At 42.0% G+C, this 24,484-nt stretch overlaps 1 protein-coding gene across 4 annotated transcripts in view; it reads right to left on the bottom strand.

Moving 5' to 3' along the window:
* Positions 1-24,484, bottom strand: part of TNC (tenascin C) — a 72,370-nt gene that overhangs the window by 5,460 nt on the left and 42,426 nt on the right. The window contains exons 11-22 of one of the 4 annotated variants that reach the window (XM_030507173.1): positions 23,011-23,283; positions 20,811-21,083; positions 19,436-19,708; positions 16,841-17,116; positions 13,964-14,236; positions 12,254-12,526; positions 7,271-7,393; positions 5,879-6,022; positions 4,295-4,414; positions 3,705-3,848; positions 2,763-2,893; positions 1,675-1,807 (exon numbers count right to left, since the gene is read on the bottom strand). In XM_030507173.1, the coding sequence (XP_030363033.1) occupies positions 1,675-1,807; positions 2,763-2,893; positions 3,705-3,848; positions 4,295-4,414; positions 5,879-6,022; positions 7,271-7,393; positions 12,254-12,526; positions 13,964-14,236; positions 16,841-17,116; positions 19,436-19,708; positions 20,811-21,083; positions 23,011-23,283 (2,436 nt within the window). The remainder of the gene's footprint in view (positions 1-1,674; positions 1,808-2,762; positions 2,894-3,704; positions 3,849-4,294; positions 4,415-5,878; positions 6,023-7,270; positions 7,394-12,253; positions 12,527-13,963; positions 14,237-16,840; positions 17,117-19,435; positions 19,709-20,810; positions 21,084-23,010; positions 23,284-24,484) is intronic. The other 3 variants (XM_030507170.1, XM_030507171.1, XM_030507172.1) reach the window with 3 other exon arrangements.

The following is a 24,484-nucleotide window of genomic DNA, read 5'->3' as shown; positions in this document are numbered from 1 at the left end:
AGCAAGTACAATATTAAATGTTATAAATTGAGGCTTTTAAAAACGAAAGCAAACAATAACAGTTGAAAGTACAGGGGAATGTTGTTAAGCATTTCTTTCTGACAACAATATAATAGGATCATCGCAGTCAGAACAATTTCAACCCCTAAAAAGCTTTTCTTCTTTTCTTTTTAAGTTCACTTGGGCTATTAACTTTTTCAGCCGGTGGTCTAATTAAGTGGTGTTCTAGGTGTATCCACAGTAGAGTGTTTGACTGTGGCTGCTCACGGAGCAGCTATTGCTCCCTTTCCAGTGTGATACTCATCCCTGTCTGTGCCTCAGCTACAGAGAATTTGCATCAGCTTTGAGATTTCGTGAAAAGCATCCTTCTTCAGGGTGCTTTTTCAGTATTTCCTCTCACTAAATAGCACACAAATGTGCATTTAGAATTAAGGCCAGACTTAAGTATCTGCCTGACTGAGGCTGCCTTCACATTCATATGAGTGAAACCACCCCATTCAGTCCTGCTTATGGTCAATTTGCTAAATATCACTTAAATACACCCAGATTTCATTCTTCTCTTATTTCTGGATGTGGATTGTCACCTATTCCTTAGGGACTGTAGTGGTAGGACAAGGGGTAATGGGTTCAAACTTAAACAGGGGAAGTTTAGACTAGGTATAAGGAAGAAGTTCTTTACAGTGAGGGTGGTGAAGCACTGGAATGGGTTGCCCAGGGAGGTTGTGGATGCTCCATCCCTGGCGGTGTTCAAGGCCAGGTTGGACAGAGCCTTGAACCACGTGGTTTAGGGCAATGTGTCCCTGCCCATGGCAGGGGGGTTGGAACTAGATGATCTTAAGGTCCTTTCCAACCCTTACGATTCTATGATTCTATGATTCTATTGGTGGAGTTCATCCTGCTCCATCCAAGGAGTGACTGTGAGCAGACTTGGGGCTGTGTGATCTTTATTAGCACTTCTGTATGTCCTCTGGCTGAAGTTGGCACAAGCAGCAGAAAGGAGAATGGAAACAGCTGAAGGTCCTTCCTGAAAGGCTGCAAACTGTGAAAAGTGTGACTAATGACAGGCAAGGTTTCACAGTTAATACTGAACAACATCTTTTTGAATGTCAGCTGTAAAGTGACCTTCAGAGAACCCAATCTATTCTTGCATTCAGCTCACTGCAGAGGTGTCCTGCCAGAGCTGGAACAGACGTGCCATGTGGCTTTGTGAAAACTGATCTCAGAAAAAGGAGAAAAAAATCTGCCCTAAAATTCGCCTCCTTGGACTGAACTGATTTGTGTTGTGTCTGTGCGTGTGGCTTGCTTCATTTCAGCTCAAAACACTGATTTTTTTAACAGCTTGCTATGCATTCAATACAGAGGCAAATCAGAGTGTCAATTATTTGGATTTTAGAGTCATGTTCCTTTTGATATTTTACACAGGATGTTTCCTCAGTCTGAGGACAATAGAGGTGGTGTGGATGGATGTAAAGAAAAGAATTTCATCCTGCCAGTGAGGAAAGCCAATGACATGACAGCTTGAAGGGAACAGGGACTTTTGCACAGACATTACAAGCAAATGAAGTGCATACTGACAATTGGATTGAAAATCTTCTGTGAGGTCTATGTTTGCTTATTGCAAAGCTCTGCTCATGTATTATTCCCACTGTGCATGTGCTCTAATGATGTCCTTACTTGTGGTGAAAATCGTCTGGATCGTTTTGCTCTTCAGGGATCCATTCAGCGCCTGGAGTCTCACTGTGTACTGGGTAGATGGGCTCAGCTCTGTCAGGCTGTAGGAAGTAGTCTCAGGGTTTAGGATGACTTCCTACGGGGAGGTGAAAAAATGCAGGAAAATCTCAGTGAGAAAATCATAATGACTGGTACTGTTACGTATTTTAGTTTGACACATTATTTTTTGTGGTAATTATTTAGGGTCATTTTAACCATTTAAATTATTTAATACAAAAATTCTATTTCTCTAAGATTTGTGTCGAGCTCACTTTCTTCAGAAGTTGACTTGAAATAAATGTTTACCATCAGAATGTGTAAGCTGTGTAGTTTAAAAGCAAGTCAGCATAAATGTCTGCATGCCTTGTATAGATGTCTGTGAAACTCACAAAAAATAGAGAAGAATCACCCTTTAGGACAAAGAAATATTATACTCCAGTCTTTGAAAGGCTGTTTTTCTGTGGCTTTAAAAGACTTTAAGTCTGCTTAAGGAATTTGCCTTCTCGAAAATCAGAACCCTTCTTGATGTACCAGGTTGGGCATCCAAAATTGTCTGTCATTTTTGCTGGGATTCACCTCATTCATATTTAAGCATCTACTGTAATCTAGTTATGTACGAACATAATACAACTATTGGAGAGCAAAAGGCTCTTTCAACGGTGATTCATCCCGCCTTAGAGATCTCACTTGCACAGGAATGCATTCTCCTGAGATTAGAAACAGGAAACACATTCTTTGGGAGGTGTGAGTTTATTCCATGATACTGATTTGGATTAAGGCAGAATAGTTGCTTGTGCTTTTATCTGTATTGTGGAGAGATAACTGTCAAAAGTCAGGCTGCAATTGATCTTCTGTTTCAGGATATAACATACAAAAGTACTTAAGCAGGTTTTAAATGCATTTGTGTTCAAGCTAGCACTGAAACAGGTACTTAGCATTTTACCATGTTTAATTTAAGGCACATGACTATGTTCTATTGCTGGACACTTCAGGGCAGCCTTACTGCCCCATTTTGAGGCACAGTTCTTTTGGTTTGGTTACAAATGCAATACCTTGACTCTGCCATCAATGGACTCATAGATCAGGAGATAGCCAGTGACAGGAGCACGTGGAGGCCTCCAAGTTATCACAGCTGTTTCTGACTGAACCTCAGCAGTACTTAAATCTCTCGGAGCGTCCAGTCCTGAAGGAGACAATAGATCAATTACAGTCACATCTATATGGAGTTTAGTACACAGGCTATCTTATGGGCATTATATTAAAACAGGTCAGGAAAGCAAACTTTTTCTCCACAGAAATTTGAAATTGAAAAACACTTCAAGATAAATTTTGTGACAAAAAAGTAATTTCTCCATTGAAGGTTTTAAAATAAAGGTATTTACTTTATCCAAGTTAAAATATTGGCTTGTCTCAGGCACTTTAGTTTATAAGCAGCTGCATTGAAATGTTTTTTGAAACAATATTGTGCCTTTTATTATTTCCCACAAGACAGATCAATATTTACACATTCCCAGGAAAAAACTCTGGTTCTGATGATGCCTCTTTTGAATAGGAAAACTTTCCATACTTGGTCTGGCTACAGCTTCCCTTCTCCACTGTAATTATAATGCTGAATTTGTATGGCTTAGCTCTTGGCTCTCTAGTTAACACCCTGGGACCAGTCAAGAAAATGAGAGTTTTCCATGATTTCATTGATACTCATGGAAAGCCATAGTATGAAACCAACTGGATATCTTCAGCATTGGTACCCCCAGGTTTGGACCCCCAAAGAAGTCCTGCTTTGTGTAAGACTCTGTAGAACTGATGGCAGAAAACCACCATTTGGATCACACCTGTCTTCCACCAGAGAAAATTTGGTGAAAATACTATTAAAATCCAGGTTTCTAATAAAAAAAGCACAATGTGCTGGCTGACTTTCAGGTATTTGAGAAATGTAAGCCCAGTGGGACTAGAAGAGATGGCAGGTCTCCCCACAGTGAGGTGGGACACAGCACCTGTAGTAAACCGGGTGGAGAGGGTCTCACTCTTCTGTGTGTCCTTCAGTGCATGGACACTCAGCGTATACTCAGTTGCAGGTTGAAGGCCCTTCAGGTCATACTCCACAGTGTTTCCTGATACCATCTGAGTAACTTCTGGTTCTAAGAAGAGAACACAAAAGAGAACAGGTCCCAGCATTATTTGCTCATGTCATGATGTGCTCAACCCCATGCTCCACTCTGATGTTTTTCTTACTAGCTGCAAGCAAGGTCAAAACTGTAAAAGCCCAGAGCGCATCTCTCTGTTCATACCTATACTGAATATGAATTAATACTAGAGTCCTTTATCTAAAAGTATTAGCACTCTCTAGTGTTCATATGAATAATAACACCAACTTTTCATTCCAAGATTCGCTTTTCTCTGTTCATGTCTGAATTGGGAATGTTTAACTAACAGCAGAATTTCTAAAGTGCTTCCAGCAAGGAAGCATCTCCTTCAAATAACACCCCCAGCCATCTTCCTGGTGTCACACTGCTGCACCCATTTCTAAGACGGTCTCAAGACTGCAATGCTGTCAGCTCCCTGACCCATCACTAACTCTTCTTACCATCCTCAGAAGTATAGGAGACTATGTAATTATCCACAGCAGCAATTGCTGGCTGCCAGGTTGCCAGAGCCTCAGAGTCTGTGATGTTCACCACTATTAGGCCTGACGGGCTGTCCAGAGCTGCAAGAAAGAGAATAACAGATTCAGAGAATTTGACAAACATTCTTCAGCTCTGTGCAATGGTCTGTTGAAAATATATGGCATAAAATGTGCAAACAGTGCTGCTTGATGCAGCTTTTATGATCCCCTTCAGAATAATGGAGCTCCGCAGAAAAGACGTCAGTGCCTATAAAGAGACATCAAATGCCTCTACTGGAAGGGGAGGTCAATGCTTGAAAAGATTCAACACCGGGAACAGACATCACTATATTCTCAGATCAGTCTTGATATGATCAATCTTAATGGCTGTGTCAGAGGTGACATATTTCTCTCAACACCCTCCAATCTCACTGCTTTTTGGAGCAAACTCAGGAGACGGAGCTGGAAAAAATAACTAATGTAATGGCAACTGATAGCCACTGTGACCTTCCACCAGCTTGCCCTGCATGTTTAAAAATAAACCAATCAAAAAGCTAGCAACCATCCAAAATCCCCACACATCCTGCCTTACTGCCTCATGGGACTCTATTTTGCACACAAGTTTATGTTTTCCCTGAATTGGGATAGATATCTGCCTCCAGTACAGCTGGAATGGGCTATAAATTTCATGATATCAAGGAGAGTAGTGATAGGACAAGGGGTGATGTGTTTAAACAGGGGAAGTTCAGGAGAGATATAAGGAAGTAGTTCTTTACTATGAGGGTGGTGAGGCACTGGAACAGGTTGCCCAAAGAAGTGATAAATGCTCCATCCCTGGCAGTGTTCAAGGCCAGTTTGGATGGAGGCTTGGGTGACATGGTCCAGTGTGAGGTGTCCCTGCCTGTGGCAGGGGGTTGGAAATTAAGAATCTTAAGATTCTTTCCAACCCAAACCATTCTATGATTCTATGATTCTATGATTCTATATTATCCAATACTCAGCATCTTGTTTCTTGCCTTAGTTCTCTGAATATCTATTATCCCCCACAAAAAAAGAATGAATGAATGAGACAGCAGGATGGGGTCAGCAGGAGCATGGTGGACCCTCATTTCCTGCAGGGATATTTAAAGCTGTATTGAAGAAAAACTAGAAGAGAGACTGTTTTTATGCTTAGAACAGTCTGGAACCTGGGAGATACGGAGTTTGAGTGCACAATGAAACTGGTCTGAACTGCTCAGCTGAGCTGGCCCTTCGCTACCTCATCTGTAAAATGGTATTAATTAAACTGTTCCTTTTTTTCTGATGTATTAGGACTGTAAATACATGAATGGTCTCTGTCTCACTGCAAGTTGGTTCAGCCATTAGCAAATGGGAGCCTAATCAAACTTACAAGTTCTGGACTCATCTGAAATACAAAGACAAAGAAAGACTGGCCAAAAATCTTCCTACAGTTTGTGTGGACAGCAAAAATGGGATCTCAGTGGGTCTACAGCTCCAGTTTCTGAGTCTTTCCTACAGCACAGACAATGTGTTTGAAACCCTCCCATTTCCTCTTTATATAATCACCTGTTTTCAGAATGCCAGAGATGGGTTCACTCTCTTCAAAGCCTTTCACAGAGATGATACTAACATTGTAGTCTACACCTGGGACTAACTTCACCAACTTGGTCCTTGTCTTGCTTCCATCAACTGTAACAACATTTGGAGTACCTAGGAGGAAGCCAAATGCCAAGGGATTAGTGACACAATACTCCAGTAAATGCTAGAAGGATGTGTTCCAAGTTAAAGACATTATGACCAACATAGATGTACTTGTGCAGGAGGAGGTGAATTTTCTCCAGTTAGTTACAATCACCAGTGTCAAAGGGCAGCCTCAGGAAAAAGTATTGCTGCCGTGACACCTATCTCTGAGACATTGGTTTGGTTCATTCCTAGTGTATGCCAACAGTAAGAAAAAAATCATCATTTCTATTCAGAAAAATCTCATTTTACAAATGAGATATAAGGTGAAAACACAGCACTTTGTACATGGAAGTTCTTACACCTGTGAGGACAGGACTTGCAGTTTAGATCTGCTTTATTTCTGGTAAGGGCTGGAAGTTTCTTCTTCACCCATCTCATTTCAAACCAAGATGTAGTATATGTTATTTTAAGAGGTGCTGCATATGTGGGTGAGGACACAGAATATATATTTGTTTCATATTCTCAATTTATTCCAGGAAGCCACTTAGACAAGTGCCTAACTTTATGTCTGTGGATTGCTCCTTTTCCTTTGTGGTACCACTATATATTTAAAGTTACATGCGTGCTTACATACTACATCGTCTAAAGGCCTATATCTTTTCTTGTCTGAGTCAACAGCAAGTCTTTTATGGTCCTGATGTCTGCAGTGTTTGCTCCTTAGCTATTTCCTTTCAGAGATGCCCCTAAGTTATGCTAAAAATCTGTTTAAGTATGGGAAGTTTTTTAAGCTGAACACTAAAACAGCGGTATAATGGCTGGAAAAAAACATCATTGGGGAGTACTAAGAAGAATCACTGCCTTGGAAAACTATTATAACCATGGATTACAATTATTATTTCCAAGGGCCATCTTTTCAGATATGCTTATCTCCTAAGGTGCCTACAAAATAATGAGACAGTTTGGAAATAAAGCCTTACTTCGGAGGCTCAGCAGGAATAGAGAGTTTTGTGAACATGGCCCTATTAGGGGTACAGTCACCCAGCATCTAGATCTGAGCAGACTTACAAGTTTTGCCCATGAGATGTGGGACACTGTGTTCAGACGGAGGTTGACTGCTGGGACTGTGTATGCACACACATGGTCCTGGTCAGCAGGTTGCAGAAAAAAGAGATTTAAGATCACCTGGAGCTGCTCTGAGAGATGGATATCAACAGAACAAACCCTTTCTGCTCTCCCTTTACCATTTCCCTCCCTGTCCCTCCTCCCAGTTCTCACCTCCTGTGACAGGGACATAGGAGATGCGGTAGCTCTCCACACGGGTGCGAGGGGGCGTCCAGCTGACTGTGGCAGAGTTTTCCGTGACGTCAGAGAAAGAAATTCCCTTGGGAGATCCAACAACTGTCAACGGAGAAAAGAGAACAAACACACCACATAGAAAGAAAAGTTAAATCATTTGCTTATCAGTCCTTAGTGCTGGAACACTGATTTGCCTTATCCCTCTATCCCAAGAGCTGATACTATCAATATTCTGTCCTGAACAACACTAATGAAGGGAGTACCAAACAATTAATGGTTTTATCACACACTGACAGCAACTATCCATGTGGTCCAAGTTCTCCTTTTTCAGTAACATTACAGTAGTGCATAGCTTAAAAATACCCCAGACATATGCCTACATATCATGTACATACAAGTAACAGAGATTTCAGTGTGATAGAAGAGTATGGAAGAATACTTACAGAAATGCCATTGCACTACCCAGGAATCATTGTATTTATATTTTTTCCAGCCCAGTTTCCCTTGGATGATTTTTAGACATTCCATTGGGTCTCAGAGCCCTGTCTGTGACACACAGCCCTTAGCAGTGGAGAGATCTCTCTACCTGAGCATAAAGTTTCTGCTCTATGATGCCTAAAAAAGACCAGGACTCTGGTGCAGGAGTTCGTTAAGGGTCCATTCTCTCCAGCACTGACTGGCTATAGCTTCTGTTGGCTTCAAACTAGAAGTGACAAGATTTTCTTCTTCGAATCTCTATCCGAGACCATGATTTTCTTAGGTACATTTAAGCACATCCGTCCAGAGGACATCCAAGTACAACCATCATGAGGAAGGCACTTTGTGGTTCCACTGCAGCTCTTTGTCATACAACACAGCCTCTCCCTGCATAAACCTGAGCACTATATTGCCCATCTAAATTAGATCAGCAAGCTGGGCAAACACAGCCCAAGTTTGCCAAAATGTCCCAACCTGAATATGCAAACCAACACTTAACTGTGAATCATTCCAGTTTAAGGCTTAATTCAGCTACTGTAAAACAAGTATGGAAAGGGCTTCTGGAAGGACATGGTAAAGAGCCCTGCCACTTCAAAGTTCACCTTGGGCATCTTGTTTCCAGTCTGCTCTTTTGACTGCAACCAAAACAACCCTGACAGTTGTGAAAAAAACTAAACAGCCCACACAGAGTAGGTCATTAAGCACAGAGGGGATATCAAGCCACATTAAGAGCTGTCGAGACAGCTTGAGAGCAGGGGCAAGGGGTAAGAGGAGAAAAAAAGTGACTGGGCTTGAAATAGCTTGGAAAGAACGTGTCTGTGGGCAAGGAGTCAAAGGGCTGTTTGTTCCATGTGTACCCAAAGCTCTAGCAGCAAGGCACTAAATCAAGAGAAAGGCAAGGAAAGAAAAACAACGGAGCTCTCAAGAGAAATGTAAATTACTCATCTGGACCTCATGAGACGTGTTGAGTTTGAGGGGTTTGTTCTCATGGCAAAGCCGAAAAAAGGAAAGAATTAAAGATAACTAAGAAAGTAAGGTGGGGCTAGTAAAAGTACATGGCACATGAAATTGCTACTGATTTAGGTACAGTCTGAAGGAAACAGAGGAGCGTAAAGTGAAACTGGGAAAGAGAGAGAAGTGAAAATCACATTGATTTCACTTCACATTGTAGGTGCACTTTGTGACTGGTGAAAAGTGCTCGTGATGACTCTGGAGACCAAAGAGATGAACCAGGACTCAATTTTCATAGACATGGTGAATTGTAGCCTTTCCCAGAAAATAAAGTACCCAATCCATCCCATTTGGATTCTGCTGTGCACACTTCTTTGGGTGTAACGCTTGTTTTCTGTAGCAGGTAAACTGTATAACAAACAGTAGTAAGAAAAACCTTGACTATTTGAGAGTTTCACATCCCCAAGCGCCACAACTGCAGGTACTTTCCTGGGAGCAAACCTGGCAAAGGAAGTACAGCGAACAATGACAGCAAGCATCAGTCCTGGCATGAGTCCCAGACATGTAAGAGTAGTACTTTTGAGCACAGGGAAATTAAAACGCAGCAAATGAAACCTTCTTCTGGAGGTACCTGAAAGCCAAAATTAAGCAGGCATAAAAATGGCCAGCATGCTTCTGTCTTGTCACTCACAAAACCCCAGCTCGTCTGTTGGGCAGATACAGGTAATGGGCATTATCCTCCAGCGTTATTCCCAATGAGCTGTTTGAGAGACAGAGAACTTCCCTGTGAGGTTGCTGAAGCACCCATGAAATCTGAGTAGCAGCTATTCTTTGGGGATTTTTTTCCAGGAACTTGTTCTTCCATTCCTAACAGACTATAGGAGTATGTTCTTCTCCTAGGCAACAGGAAGCATCAGGTGACATTTATCATGTATAAAGAGCATGTGAAGTATCTGGTGATCTTCTCAGCTGAAAAATGCTTCATGGTGTGGCAAAACACCATTAGAAGAAGAGAAAAGCAGCAGCATAAGACCCACATTTCCTACCAAGGACACGAAGTGGCACGTAGCCAGGTTGTGGTCCCCAGTGAGGGCTGAACTGCACCTTAACAAACATTATACAAATGAATTTCCAAAAGACACCAACCGTCTCTCTGAAAGCAGCAGTGGACAAACTCCCTTGTGCCAGCTTGATTAGACACTGCAGATCTGCACAATGCTGCCTTGCAGTACAGTGTTTTTATAATTAATGACTTCTATCACAGCAGAAGTTATGAGGGTAAAATAACAGATAAATGCAGAGTAGGGTACCATCATCACCACAAAGAAGATAACCTTTTAACAACATTATTAGCAGGATCTGGGGGAAAACTGCTGTTCACTCATGTGTATTCACATATAAGTAAATAATGGAGGAAGAACTACTTGTGATGGGTGTGGGAAGATTGCTTGGACCCAATCCCTGAAGACAACATCTGTGTGTACAAGGGCACATGCCCAGGTGGGGAAAAAGGGAGAAACTGGGAGTGGTAAATACAGAGAAGGATTTTCAATCTACATTCTTTTTCTGCCTTCATTTCCAGGTAGTGTTTGGTTTAGGTTTGCTGCTCTGTTTGCTAGCTTTGTTCCAAATGTTATTTTACTATCATCTCCTCTACTAAACCTAAAGACTTTCTAGCTAATTTGTTCCTTGTAACTTGTATACAGGCCAGAATAAAGCAAGGCTGAATATAAGCCTGTGTGAGCTACACCCTTCAGGGACAGAAATATTTCTTTGCCATCAGACTGGAGATGCTATAAATATACATACGTTTGTGTAATAATCCACTCCTAAGAACAGAAATCAGTTAGATGTCTTGGTGGCCCAGCTTCCCAATGTGGTGTAACCTGCAGTTCAGATTATTTAGCTGGATTTTTGTGGCTCCAGCTCTATTATCAATTATCCACAGGCTATTTACATCTGACAAACATCTTCTGGGCTATTGGCTTCAGTAGCTGACATGTGCTAAATCTTCCTGAAAGAAGTGAAGAATGTAGTCATGAGGAAAATGGGAACTCTTAGTGGTTCACCATAAATATCCTGGAAGTCAGTGAAAATAGGGACATGTTGCTAACAAGTGCAGCTGACTTTAAGCATCCCTCTCCATTATGAGACAATCCACATGAGCCTGGAGAATGGTGGCTTGTGACGGATGCATGTTCTGCTTCATATAAATGTCTGGGTGAGGGTAAATATGCCCTTGCTGTTTATTCAAGGGATGTGATGGCAATCAATCAGTGGAGCTGGTCAGAAATGTGTTTTTCCATGCTAACAACTGGCACTACAGACATTAGTGTGAATCATGAGTCCATGGTGTTTCAGGAGAAGCTGTTCAGCGCTGAGTTACTGTTGTCTGGAGTACACTGCTACGACTGGGCAAATGCCTCTTTTATGCATTTCTCTTGGCTTTCTCACACACTGAACTCACCTGGTCCCTTCTGATTCCCCTCATGAAACTAGGTGGACTTGAAATTACTGTGTTTTCATAGCAGAAAGCTCAACATTTTTGAGAGACTGAATGTGGGTCGTTGCTTCATTTGCTTTGGATTTAAATGTTTCCAAATGAAACCATGATTTTGGTGGGAAAAAAAAGAAAAGCTTCATTCAAAAGTACCAAAATGAAATCCTTCAAATTATGAACCTTTTCTTTGTTTAAATTAAGCTAAAGATTTCAACCTAAGCCTCGAGAACTTTTTACTTGACTCATATCTGCATATATTCATAGAAAAATAACGGAAGGAGAAAATATTCCCATTACAAAAGCAAAAATGTCTTTCTCCCTGACACTGAGAATATGAAGCTCTGTTCTGGTGGAGATTTTTCAGAAACACAAATAGGTTTAGGCTAACTTCATACAGAAGCCGTTTGCAGTTATGTTTACAATGTTTCTTCATTCTCATCAGGGTTTCTGACACACAAGAATGAGAATATATAACAACTTCTGCTGAGGGAGTTCAAAGCTTTGATTTTGCAAGAAACTCAAGTTGATTTTGAATAATCGAGCACATGTTGCTCCTGGTAAGATCTAAGTTAATGGTGCTTAGTCCTTCACTGATGAAGCCATAAATAAAATTCTTAATAGCTCTGGTAAATTTGTTTTGTCATACCTCTTTTCTAAGGAGGTAAAGTGTTGTGCAGTGCCAATATGTAATCAGTGTCAGGAATCACAGGAAAAGGTTGATACAGAGACAATATTTCTGTCCCTCAGAGCCTATGCTTTAATTGTTATAATCTGCTACCTAATTCCAGATAATAAAAGTAATTAAATCAAACCATATTAAAAAGTAATTAAATCAAACCATATTAAATAGACAGTGATGAAGCTAAGGAATCTAAGATGATTGATTATAAGTAACTACACCACACTGAACCAGTAACTTGGATAAGGGACATGCAGGAGGCAGTTTGTAATGCCTTAAGCAGGTTATGAAAAGGAGAGATGCTGAAAGAAATAGGCACAAACGTGTTATGTTTTTCCTACTGTAAAGACAATACCTGTGGTTGCTATTGCATTTATGGGTTGGGAACGTCGTCCACTGCTAATTCCATAGAGCTCAATCTCATATTCAGTACCCTCTTTCAGCCCTGTTATATCCTGGGTGCGCTCATGGCCTGGCACTATTAGTTCCAGTGGATCAGATTTCCTTTTGGTATCCCTTATTTTGAGAACAAAACTGGTGAAAACCCCATCATCTGCAGTCCAGGACAGACGGAAGCCATCTGGAGTAGCATCTGAAACCAGAAGGTTGTCGACCTCGGGTTCTGCTTCTAAAAAAGGAGAAGATAACAGTAGCGAAAAGAAATGACTTTTTAATCAGTTCATTAGAGACCCGTTTAAGGTCTGGCTATAGCACACTGCAAGAATCCAACCATAGCTCAAAGAAAGGGAAACAATCTGCCAGCTATTGAAAAAAAATCAAGTAAAAAGACTGTTAGCGTTATACACATACTGGAGAAGATACATGTGAGTGTGTGCAGGCTCATTCCAACTTCCACTCCAATAGCAAATCCACTGCATGGACATACACCATTTGCCTCTGACATGCAAAGTTACACATGCTAATAGCAAGTTTCAGGTGCATTTCTCCCTTGATAGCTCTGTGAAACCTTCATGTATAATAAACCCAAGTTCTTGCTATAGAAGGCATGCCTGAATATTGTCAGGTCTCTCTCTGTTAGGAGGACAATACAGAAGCCACTTCAAAGAGTCTTTTACTTCATGCGAACCCCTTATTTCATGCACTTCTGACATCTGTGATGCTTCAGAGCAGATGGACCCTTTACTTCAATATTAAACAAACGCTGAAGCAGCAAGGGGAATCATGAAAACTCATATCCCTTAAACCACACACTTAAATCCAAATGCAAGACTGTCTTTAGTGAAAGAACCCATTCAAGAGGATCCCAGGAGCTGTAAGTTATTTATTACCTGCAAAATATCTTTAGCTCAGTATGGTCAAGCATCATTACCTAGAGAAATGCTACTGGAGTGGTTACTGTCTTACAGCATCTCCAAAGCACTTCTTTCTTCCACAGAAGAATGCCCAATGAGGTAACCCCCAGCTTTACTACTGCATAGACAGTGTCATGCAGATGCGACTGGATGGTTATGGGGCTAGAGAATCAGTCTGCAATGATTTTTCAAGAAAGCTCAAATGTTGCTGGAAAACCACAGTTACGATGAGGGTGAACACGTGAGCTTCTGGAGAGAACTGCCAGCCAACTTTACAGGTGGCGCTGATCACACTTGATGGTCTTTGGGTGGAACCCACACAGAAAGTGATAGAACAGAGGCCATGGGCAAGAAATTCATGGCTCTTTCTGAAGGTCCTGATGGTTGCAAGTTGTAGAATGCTGATGTGCCCAGCAGCTATTAACAAGATGAGCTCCCACATGCAGCCTTTTTTCTTGAAAGACTTCAGTTAGAAGAACCTGCATGACCACACCAGAAACTTTCACCCCTCAACCCACAACATGCGCCTCTACAGGATCCCTTGTAAAGGGAAAAGAGAAACATCAAGTCAAAAGGAACAGAATTTCATTGGTGAACCTATCGATCACGCGGAGTTATGTGTAGCCAGGATGCAGCAAAAGACGCAAAAGCCAAGGTTTGCTTTGCAAATGGATTGCATGAGACATCTTCCATGTGAGAAGAAAAGCAAGAAAAAAAGGATGGAAGAGAACAATTTTTTCACATTAAAATACCTGTAACAGCCACAGTGCTTAGGGGCTTTGTTTGGTGCCCCTTGGCAAAACCATAAAGCATAACCTCATAGCCAATGCCAGTTATAAGGCCTTTAAGCTTCAGTTGCCGCTCGGCTCCCGTAAGGAGAAACTCCTGTGGGTCCAGCAGCTTGCCAGAATCCACCACGACTACTAGAAAGTTGTCAAAGGCATTCTCCGATGCCATCCACGACACTGTGAACCCATAAGGGTTAATATCAGAGACAGTTAGGTTTTCCAGTGGGGGCATGGCCTCTGAAAGAAGGGAAGGTGCAAAAACACACACAAAAAAGAAGCGAAAAACATTGCAAATTAGAAAGTGTCACAGATTACACCAAACATAAATCACATTTTCCCCCAAAGTATGGATTTAATAGAAGTGCATAGCCAGGACCACAAGGCCAGGATTTTCAATGGAGCCTCCAGAAGTCAGGTGCGTAATTTTCATCAAGGGTGTCTCAGCACCGTCAATTCACAAGCTCCGTTGAAATTCCTTCCAAGATCACTGCATAAGCACATTTCTTCTGTTGCACATGCACTGTAAGACAGTTATAACCAAAACTGGCTTAGAAATGCTATGCATAAAGCTTTCATTTCCTTCCACTTGTCTCCATCATTGCTGTTTTAGGGACAAAGCCTCAACTTTGGCATTCATAGTTCCTGTATTTTGCTTCTTTATCTCTCTACTTCACATGAATATCTCCAGCTTTTCATTTCAGTGGTGGAGGGGTCAGAGTTGCCAGAAGCAGGGCATTAATCAGTCAGGGTCATAGCCAGTGCAAGCACTAAATATTTTGGGGTTCACAGGGGACAGGAGAGAAGCCAGAGTTTGCACCGGCTAAGGGCAGGGGTTAATGATGGCAGAACAGAGCTAACATGTCCAAAGACCTTCACAGGCAGCTGCTAGCGTGGTCTGTTGACAACTTAAAGAAATTCCAGTGAGCGGTCTTTTTGTTTTTCACATGGGCATGACATTTGTCAAAGTTTAGAAGCTGGGGATCAGCTCCTCAAAACTTTCCTACCAAGTTGCTGAAAAATCAAGTAAAATAAAGAGGCCAAATTCTCACAAGATGTATTTTGTTCACTCAAAGTCTGACAAGTCAGATAGGAAGATCAACTGGCTCTGCTAAGCCCTGGTCTTGATCCTGGATCCAAGGCATTACTAGTATTTCTCTACATTATTAATCAAACCTTGATGTGTTGGCACAGAGGCTAAACTCATCTCATCTTCCAATCATTCACGTTCCACTCACTTAAGAAAATACCAGTTGGTTAAACACAGAACTTTCTCTGAGAAGGGGTTTTGGGTTTGGTTTTGACATTTCATAACAACTGAAATTGATGTCCTGTTAGGACTTGGCATGAAAATTTCCTCCTGAAGCTTTATAATTTGGAAGTCCTTATGTTTTGATGTTTACACATTTGGGTGCCAGAGATTCAGCTCAAATTTACCCAATCTGGAGTCATTTGTGCAGCTTACTTCTAACCAAGCAATCCCAAAGATTCACGTTTTGGTTAGGTCTTTGAGAGGGCGGATAAACAAATAATGAGCTGAAATTACTTTCCTGGGATAGGTGTTGAATGACACCAACACTCTAAGCCCAGCAGATTTATGTGAACTGCTGGCACATCCTTCTGCTGTTTACCTAGCTGTGGGAAGCATCCTCTCCAAATACCAATGTCTATGATTTATTTTCAGCAAGGAAGAATTTGGGCTCTGGTGGAGTGAAAGAGCAGGGGGTTGAAAGTAGTTGCTCACTTCTGGTTATGTGACTGACTGTCGGGAGGCGGCAGATCGGAGCTGGTGCAAAACACAACCATTTGCCTTAAGGAAAATGATCATGGATATTGCCTTTCACAGAAAGCCACAGCCTAGATGCTGTGAGGATGCTGCTGCTATAACTGGTGTTTCCACTGCATGTTAGTGAAGAGAGAATAAGGCCTCAATTTCTCCATTAATCCTACGTCTATGTGACAAGCCCTAGTTACACATACTGGCCACATAATACATATACAAGATGAACTCTGTGGCATTTATTTGGTCATCTAGGAGGCATGTGATGTACAACCAATCCCAGTCAAATCTGACCAAAATATTCAGACATAAAGGATGAGTTGAGGTGACAAGGATGCTGGAGAAGGACTCTTCATCAGGGACTGTAGTGATAGGACATGGAGTGATGGGCTCAAACTAAAACAGGGGAAGTTCAGGTTAGATAAAAGGAAGAATTTCTTTACTGTGAGGGTGGTGAGGCACTGGCACAGGTTGCCCAAAGGAGTGGTAAATGCTCCATCCCTGGCAGTGCTCAAGGCCAGGTTGAGCAGAGCCTTGGGCAACATGTTCTAGTGTGAGGCATCCCTGCCTGTGGCAAGAGGTTGGAACTGGATGACCTTAAGGTCCATTCCAACCCAAAGCATTCTATGATTCTATAACACCACAGGACAGGAACTGTTCTAAAATCCAGTCCCTTCTGGATCCTTTAGATACAACTGCTATTAAGTAAACTGCCACCTCAAACTTCAGGAGTTAAAAAAGATTATTAGACATTGGAAAAGGTTATTAGACATGGCAGGGGGTTGGAACTAGATGATCTTCTGGTCCTTTCCAACCCAAACCGTTCCATCATTCTATGGTTCTATGACTCTAGAGGGCTCTTAAACCTCTTTAAACTAATATTCCTCCTGGATATTTTTTTAAGGTAAACATGACTGGTCTGACCCATCCTCGCATAAGTTTGCAAACAAAACCATTGTTGCTGGACAAGATATTCAGTGCTGTAGAGACCCTTTCTTTTTATCCATGTTGGAATATCTATTTTTATGAACCAATGAATAGACTCCAAACCTTTAAGCAGGTACCTGTCATGACAAAAGCAGTGAGGGGTGCTGTGTGAACACCTGCACTGGTGGTCCCCTTAATGTTAATGTCATAGCCAGTGTAATCTAGCAGGCCTGAGATGTGAGCGCTGCGAGCACCTCCTGACACCGTGAATTCCTGGGGTTCATGTGCTGCATAGGAATCTCTAACGTGTATAACAAACTTGGCAAAAGGCCCATCTCTCGTGGTCCATGAGAGGTTGAAGCTGTCGGGAGTAACGTTTGTGAGGGTGAGTGTGCCCAGCTGTGGTTCAGCCTCTGAAGGAGAAAGGAACATAGGTGAAGACACAGCGTTACCCCGCGGGGCTGGGGGATAGCAGTTCAGGTCTATAGAAGCTTAAAGCTAAGGCTGAAGTCTCAGCTTTGTTTTGCAGTGGTGAAAGAATAAAAAAAGGAGCATTGCAAGAGCTATTTTGTAAGGTTTTGGAAAGAAGCCACTGAAATTAGTGCTGACTTTCATTTTTTCAATCCATTTTCTTAAATAAACTCAATTTTCCTAACGAAATGTGGGCCTGATTTACAGAAGCACCAGCAGTGTACAGTCCTATGGTAAAATGGTAAAACTATAGAAACTGCAGGACTCCACACTGGGAATTTGATGGGAATACAAACCCACACCGATTCGAAAGTAGATAAAGTAGGATTCAGGCAGGAATTAAGTGAGTCCAAACCAGACATCCTTGAAATCCCAGTTCAGCTTCTGTTTAGCGTTTCTGTTGCCTGGAGCTGTAGATACATTTTATATTTGGACCCTGAAGTTTATGAGCGGTTTTAATCCTGACAGTTACTATCTCAGCACTAATCTCAGGCCAAAACTGCCCTGGATCCCACAGATAAGGTGTTCCTCATCCTCTGATTAGGCACAATCAGAGAATATCTAATAGACTGACCAAAAAGAACAACATTGCCCTTGCTCTCCTTCCTGAGTGTTCAGTGGTTGGAACACTTCTTTAAGCAAAGACTTTCTTTTTCTGCTATAGGAGATTCAGAATCACATCTCCCCCCTGCCAGGAGAGAAACTTGCCCTTCAGGCTATAGGAGGGGGTGAGCTCCTTGCCCATCCTGTTTTAAAGCTATTCCATTCAGCATAAAATCATTAAAGATTCATTAAAGCACAGAGAGAGCACAAACATGACCCAGCAGTCAGGGGTCAGAGAATCCTGTGTCTGCTCTCTGGGCTGATTTTCTCTTTTTCCTCTTGCCAATCCAGTATGAACCAAGAACACCTTGGGAAATGCAATGAGATACAGGAAAATAATGATGTAAGTGATTCATGCTGGGAGAAAAGTAAGAAAGCTGTATCCCACTGGCAAAGAGAACAGTGACAGAATGAAATTCTTTTCTAAACTAAAACATTAACTGCTGCTAGATGTTCCAACTTTTACTCCTGTCCCTCATTGCAAGACTTTCAAATAATAGTCCACCTTCTTCTCTGGGATTGTCTAGGAATAGGTGAATCCAAGTGGCCCCAGTTAAGGACACATGCTGTCATCATGCTGTCAACCAGTGACCATCAATGCCTTCATGGCTGACAGTGAGGATGTCACCATGTAAGCATGGTACTTCTGAAGACATGGGAGGAGATGAGAAAACATCCCCAAAGCAAACAGGCTTGGGTGCAAAACCCAGTGAAACCAAGCATGGAGCCATCAGCCCTTCATGCAGGTCAGAGAGGGCAAACCAATCCTTTCCAATCTCATCCTGAAATGGCCACATTCCTTCACATGCTGCTTACACCCAGTCAGGCATGTTCACATCATGACACCCAGACTCCAAAGAACACTACATGCAAAATAAGCTGAAATCCTCTCTTCAGGCAAGTCCTAGTGGTCTCTTGCCATCCTGCAATCACCATCACCACAGGAAAAGCTCTGACATCCAGTGAAACAGGACAGGTCTTAGACACTCAAAGGCAGAAATGCAAGTGACAGGGTGGTGGACCGACCATCAAGAAAGGGTGAAGTTGCCTCTTGATCCCTGCTTTCTGCTGGGAACACATGAAAATATCAGGCAGCGAAGAACATCAGACCATCAGACCACTCCATGCAGTTCCGGCTGGTCATTTAGCATGCTGCGTGAAACTCCCACAAGAGATGCAAATGTCTTGGAAGACATTTGGGATTAAGAATGAAGAACAAAAATGGCATGCAGGTGCCTCTCCAGGCTGATAAAGACATGAAGGCCTCCCATCCACAACAAAGCATGTGAGGATGGGATGAGCAAGAACTTTGTTCCAGATCAAGTCCAAAGATACTCTGTGAAAAACATTGACCATCTGGAGCAAGTCAATTATATATACACAGAACTTGCAGATAAGTGTATATATAAGGAAACCAATCATGGTTTACTACTGGCTCCCTTAACACTGGGGGCACTTCTTCAGCCTTTTCCATTGTCCAGATCTCTCTTTTTCCAAGCACCCTCAAGCCCAGCATTTTTCTGCTTCCCCTCGTGGTGATCTCCCTATAATTTACCAAAGGCAGGATGCTGAGTTGGAACCATGTTTTAGAGCAGTTCAGTGGACAGCAAAAGAAAGAAGAGCAAAAAGCAAACCTGGAAGGTGAAACAGTGAAATACCTGTGGTTGCCAGTGCTGTCAAGGTCTGACCACCTTGCCCATCAATTACACCACGGAGTTGGACAGTGTAATTAGTGGCAGCTTTGAGGCTGGTGACTACATAGCGTCGGGAGGCCCCTGGCACTGTGTGCACCAGGGAGTCCAAACGGAAGTCAGAGTTTCTGACTTCTAGAATAAAATGGTCAAAGACATTGTCCTGTGCTTCCCACGTAAGTGACATGCTGTCTGAGGTAGCATTTGATATACTGAGTTTGCTAAGGAGAGGTTCCTCTACTATGGGAAGAAAAACAAATGGAAATGTATTGCAATCATTAAAACCCAAAGCAACAAAATACAGTAATATAAAAGTTTGAATATACATGAGCCACAGGTCACAAAGATCATCTAGCTTTGTGTTTCTCATACCATTATGATAGTGTTGTTCATAGGATTACCCTGGCAGCCCTGCCCATGTAACCCATCTGCTGATGCTGGAAATTGGAACTCTGTATTATCTGATCACTGTAGTTTGCTATTCTGCTGAATGTCACTGGCCACATTCATCTATTGCTATGACAAATTGGCATGATCTTAGGAAAATCTGTCATAGGAGCAGGCAAAGCTTAAATGATCACAACATGAGCTACCATCTGCCTACTATGAGAACGCACCTTCTGTTTCTGTAGTCTACTTCTCTCCTTCCACTTCTATACTCTTACCTCCTAGAGCACATTGAACGTTAAACTTCCTTCCCTGTCTTTTCTGAAAAAGCTGCCAACTGTAAAACCTCAAGATGTGCAATGTGCCAAGACCTAAAAGCCTTCCTGTTTCATTCACCAACGTCAAGACAAATGGGCTCTTTCAATCTCTCATTCAATGCAACCTGAATTCTGAAACTGAATTCAGGCAATGCATCTACCTTATACGAGTCTGCTGTCACAGACTGAAATGTGCCTGAAATCTATTTAAAGAATCAGGATAAAAGCTGTATCTAGAGATCAGCTTATCTGAGAGGAATTGTGTCTCCTCTATGTGGGTGACAGATGCAAATACATGATGTAAGGCTAACATCATGCATCATCTCCCACTTGGCTTTGGGAAATGTGTTTTGCTGTGGCAGAGGTTGCCCCAACCTTAACGTTTGAACAAGAGCAAACTTATTGTGTGAATGAAATTGCATCATAATGTGATTGATTGACTTTGCTGGATGGGATGGTGGATTAACATTCACAGCTCAAAATGTCTCCAGCAGGTCTTCCTTAGAAGGTTTCAAACAGTGAGGTAGAGGATTTGGTAATGAGTAGAATGATGGGGTAGTTGAGGGCAGGGAAAGGGGCACAACCTGTAAGGAAGAGTTAGAAGAAAGGAGAGTTAGCATTGAGGTAGTTTTATATACCTGTTGTAGCTGCAGCACTTATTGCCTGTGTGCGGAAACCATGAGAGATCCCATAGAGGTAGACAATAAAATCAGTGCTGGGGGAAAGCCCTGAGATATGAGCAGTTCTTGAGTTGCCTGAGATGTTGAGCTCCATGGGCTCCAGCAACCTGTTAGAATCAATAATTTCAATAGTAAAGATGTCGAAGTCCCCATGGATGGTTGTCCAAGAAAGGTTGAAGCTTTCAGAAGTAATGTCGGAAACTGTTAGCTCACCAACTTCTGGGTGCACTCCTGAGAAGGGAAACAACATTGGTCAGAAGTGGACAGCCCTGGACCTCCTCCTGCTCACAAACACTGTACTTCTCTCTGCTTATCCTGGCAGCATTCCCAGCTGCCGCTGGAGAAGAGGGTTTGTGTAAAAGCTTGCTACAAGCAGACAGACAGTAAGGTGAAGAAATCAAATAAAAGCATCTCAACATGGTAAATAAGGAAATAGCTATGGCTATTTCCCTTTTCCTCTGGGAGCAGCCATGTGTCTTTGAGGTCCGAGCATGAAAGCAGATGCAGAAGAACCTTTCTGAATGCCCCCAGGGCATGTGGAAAAGTCAGCTTCCAGTTTTAGAAGCTAAAAGTAGAGCTCTTGCTTTATCCAAAGGAAAAGGCTGTGTTTTGTTTGCTTTTCTGCTTTCCCTTTTAGCTTAAGCCTATGGAAGCTGGCATGTAATTTTGGAGCTGGAGCCAAAATGCAGAACAGTGATAGCTGCCTTGGGGTTTCTTCCTCTCTGCAGACATCCCTCGGAAGTTACAGGAAGACTCAGAAAATTCTGACAATTGGAAGTCCCCAGAAGGGAAAGTTTTGAAAAGCCGGGTGCTGAGCATGACCCAGAAAGGGAAGGGAAAACCTCAGCAGGGCATCTTCTGCTGCTTTTATGAAGTTCATAAGAAGAGAGCACATTGCATAGTTAGGCAGGACACCCATGATGTCCGTTTTCTTATTTGTCCCTGTACAGCCTTCTTTGTCTAGCCACATTTGTCTGTTTTCAATGGGCAATCTGCTACCAGCTCACACTCAGGACTCTCAAAGCACAGGACTTCTGCAGCAGGACACAGCCCAAGGCAAGTGACTTGTGCCAGACACATTTCTACCTAAGCCAGGCTGCTTAAAGCATTATTGAAACAAGCAAGCTCTACTGTGTTTCATGTTTTAACTCTCTTTAGTTCTTATTGTGTACTTTTGTCCCCTTCTGTGCTGGGGGAAATCAAATATGAGCCAGCTGTGGCTATCTCACAATCACAGGAGGTTGCAAAGGTCTGTAAGTAAGCCCAGTGGCAGCAGATCTCGTCCAGCAAAAATTATCTGAAGGAAGAGTCACTGAGCCATACAGGATAGACAAAGGTATGTATTTACCTCTCAAAGCTCAAGATAAGCTCTCATTTCGAACTGCCATCTTTCACAAGATCAGCCAGAAAATTATTTTTGTGGCTCATGATTAGTTTCATGCAACCTTCTGATAACATGGGGCTTACCTTCCTTCTTTCAGGTCAGTTTTATGCCAAGGTAGTTCTGCTGAAGTCAGTCTTCTTGCACTGTATCTTTGTTAGACCAACCAGGCTGTTTAACAACCTTATGCAGCTTATTATATGCTACTGCTCTTGGTAGTACTTAATTTGTGTTCTTTTCTATATGAGAACATATAGAAGGTGTCTGGCCTTGCACTGAATTAGATGCACACACTATACACCTAAGTTTGTCTTTACATGGATGCTAGTGCATCATTTCACAGGTAGCTTCCAAAGGGTAAAAACTAATCCTGCTCTCGGGTTTTAATTATCTGCACAATAAAGAATGGATTTTTGTAATTTTAAAAGGCAACCTGGGCTTTTCTAAGCATGTACAACAGTGAGTTGGGGTTTGCTGTTAGTGTTAACCAGCAAAAAGCAAGTAAAGGGAACAAAACAAGCTATTCAGATGTGGGGGGGGAAAAGCATTCCTAAAAGTGAAAGGCTCCATGGGGGCACTGAGACTCTTATTGGAAAGTCTGATCAAGAGACGTTTCCATGCCAGAGATGTTCAGCCAAGCTTTAATGAGTTCAGTGCTCCCCATGCAAAGCTGAGCAAGTGAGCAAGCTTTGCCGAGCAGTTGCAACAGCTCTGGCTCCCATTCCTGTCTGCAAAGAAAGGGAGCCACCAGGCTGGGTGAGTGACTTGAAAAGATACCTGTCATGGTTTCAACAGAAAGGGCTTTGGTCCTGTATCCTCGAATCACACCGTGAAGTGTGATGTTATAAGGTGAGTTGGCCTTGAGGCCTGTAAGATTCATATAGCGCAGTCCGCCTGGGACTGTGAAATTCCGGGTTTCTTCGGGATTCTCAGACTCCTGCACCTGAATGATAAAGTTCTCATATGCCCGGTCAGCTGCTGTCCAGGTGAGCTGGAAACCATCCCAGCCAGTCTCTGATACTGATAATTTTCCAAGCTCAGGTTCCTCCTCTGAATAAGGACAGAGAGTCAATCAGTTACTCACATTACAGACTAGTGGTGATGACATATTATTTAATGATGCTCCACGTTAATGAATGTCACTTATAATCAGTGACACAAATATGCATCCACACACACATTTACATTCTCAGCTGCCTCAGATAACTTGTGAAGTCTCTTCAGAGACATGGCACAACAGAACAGTAAGAAAAGAACTGTAATAATAAATAATAACCACATTAATGCTAAAAGACTGCTTACAGAAAGCAGCTTTTAGACCATCTTACAGCTGCAAGTGTCTTGCCAACATTAGTTACAACTGACTATGAGACAAGTAAGTATTACTATAACCACTGTACTGCACTATTAACAACACAGTGTTTGCCATTATGAAGTGAATACTGCACCCTGTTGTAAGGGTAGGAAGATACCAAGTTTAGCAGTTGGAAGTCAGATTTTTATGCTTTTAATTGTGTCCACAGGAAGGATGTTATTTACTCTTCCAAACTATTTCTAATCCAAAAAAATAAAGAAGGGGAAAATTACTCCATGTCTGCATATCTTTTGTTTAATGGATTTGTCTTCCTTTTGTTACAGTATTCTGTCCACAAAATCTTCCTGGGGCAGAGCGCTTTGGATTTTCAGTGTTACTGATATTAACCTAAAACTGAAATCCGCATTCATAGAAATGAACATTCTCATAAGCCATCACAAGGGTGGCTGAGGAAGTTGGGAACCATCAGAGCTAACTCTGATGTTGTTAAATCTAGAAGTTTAGATCATTTTCTCAGCAAGAATAGAAAGTCCTCTGTTAGAGAGGAAATACAACTGATTCCTTCAAATTAGCAGTCATAGGGGAAAATGACAGAGTAACACCTGGATTTTTCTGCATGGAAAAACTTCCTATATGATCTATCAGTGGCCTTTGGACAGCGATGACCTTTAGCACTTTCCTTATTTATCTGCACTGTCAACACATCAGCATTATAACAAGAACAGAATCCATCTGAGTAATCCCAATCTGAATGACTAAAAATTTATCAGATGATGCATGAAAGGAAATGGATCTGATTTGTCAGTTGTAAACTTCAATGTTAAGCTTTATGCTGATTTTATGGCAGAAGATAAAGTGGCCCTGGAATAAATGAAAGTTAGACTCAGCAATATTACTCATATAAGCTATCCCCCTGTAAAAAAAGAGTACTTATTG

The sequence above is a fragment of the Strigops habroptila genome, chromosome 15, assembly GCF_004027225.2.
Source record: "Strigops habroptila isolate Jane chromosome 15, bStrHab1.2.pri, whole genome shotgun sequence".
Lineage (NCBI taxonomy): Eukaryota > Metazoa > Chordata > Aves > Psittaciformes > Psittacidae > Strigops > Strigops habroptila.
Note: the sequence above shows the minus strand (reverse complement) of the source record. Positions and strands in the feature narration are given on the sequence as shown.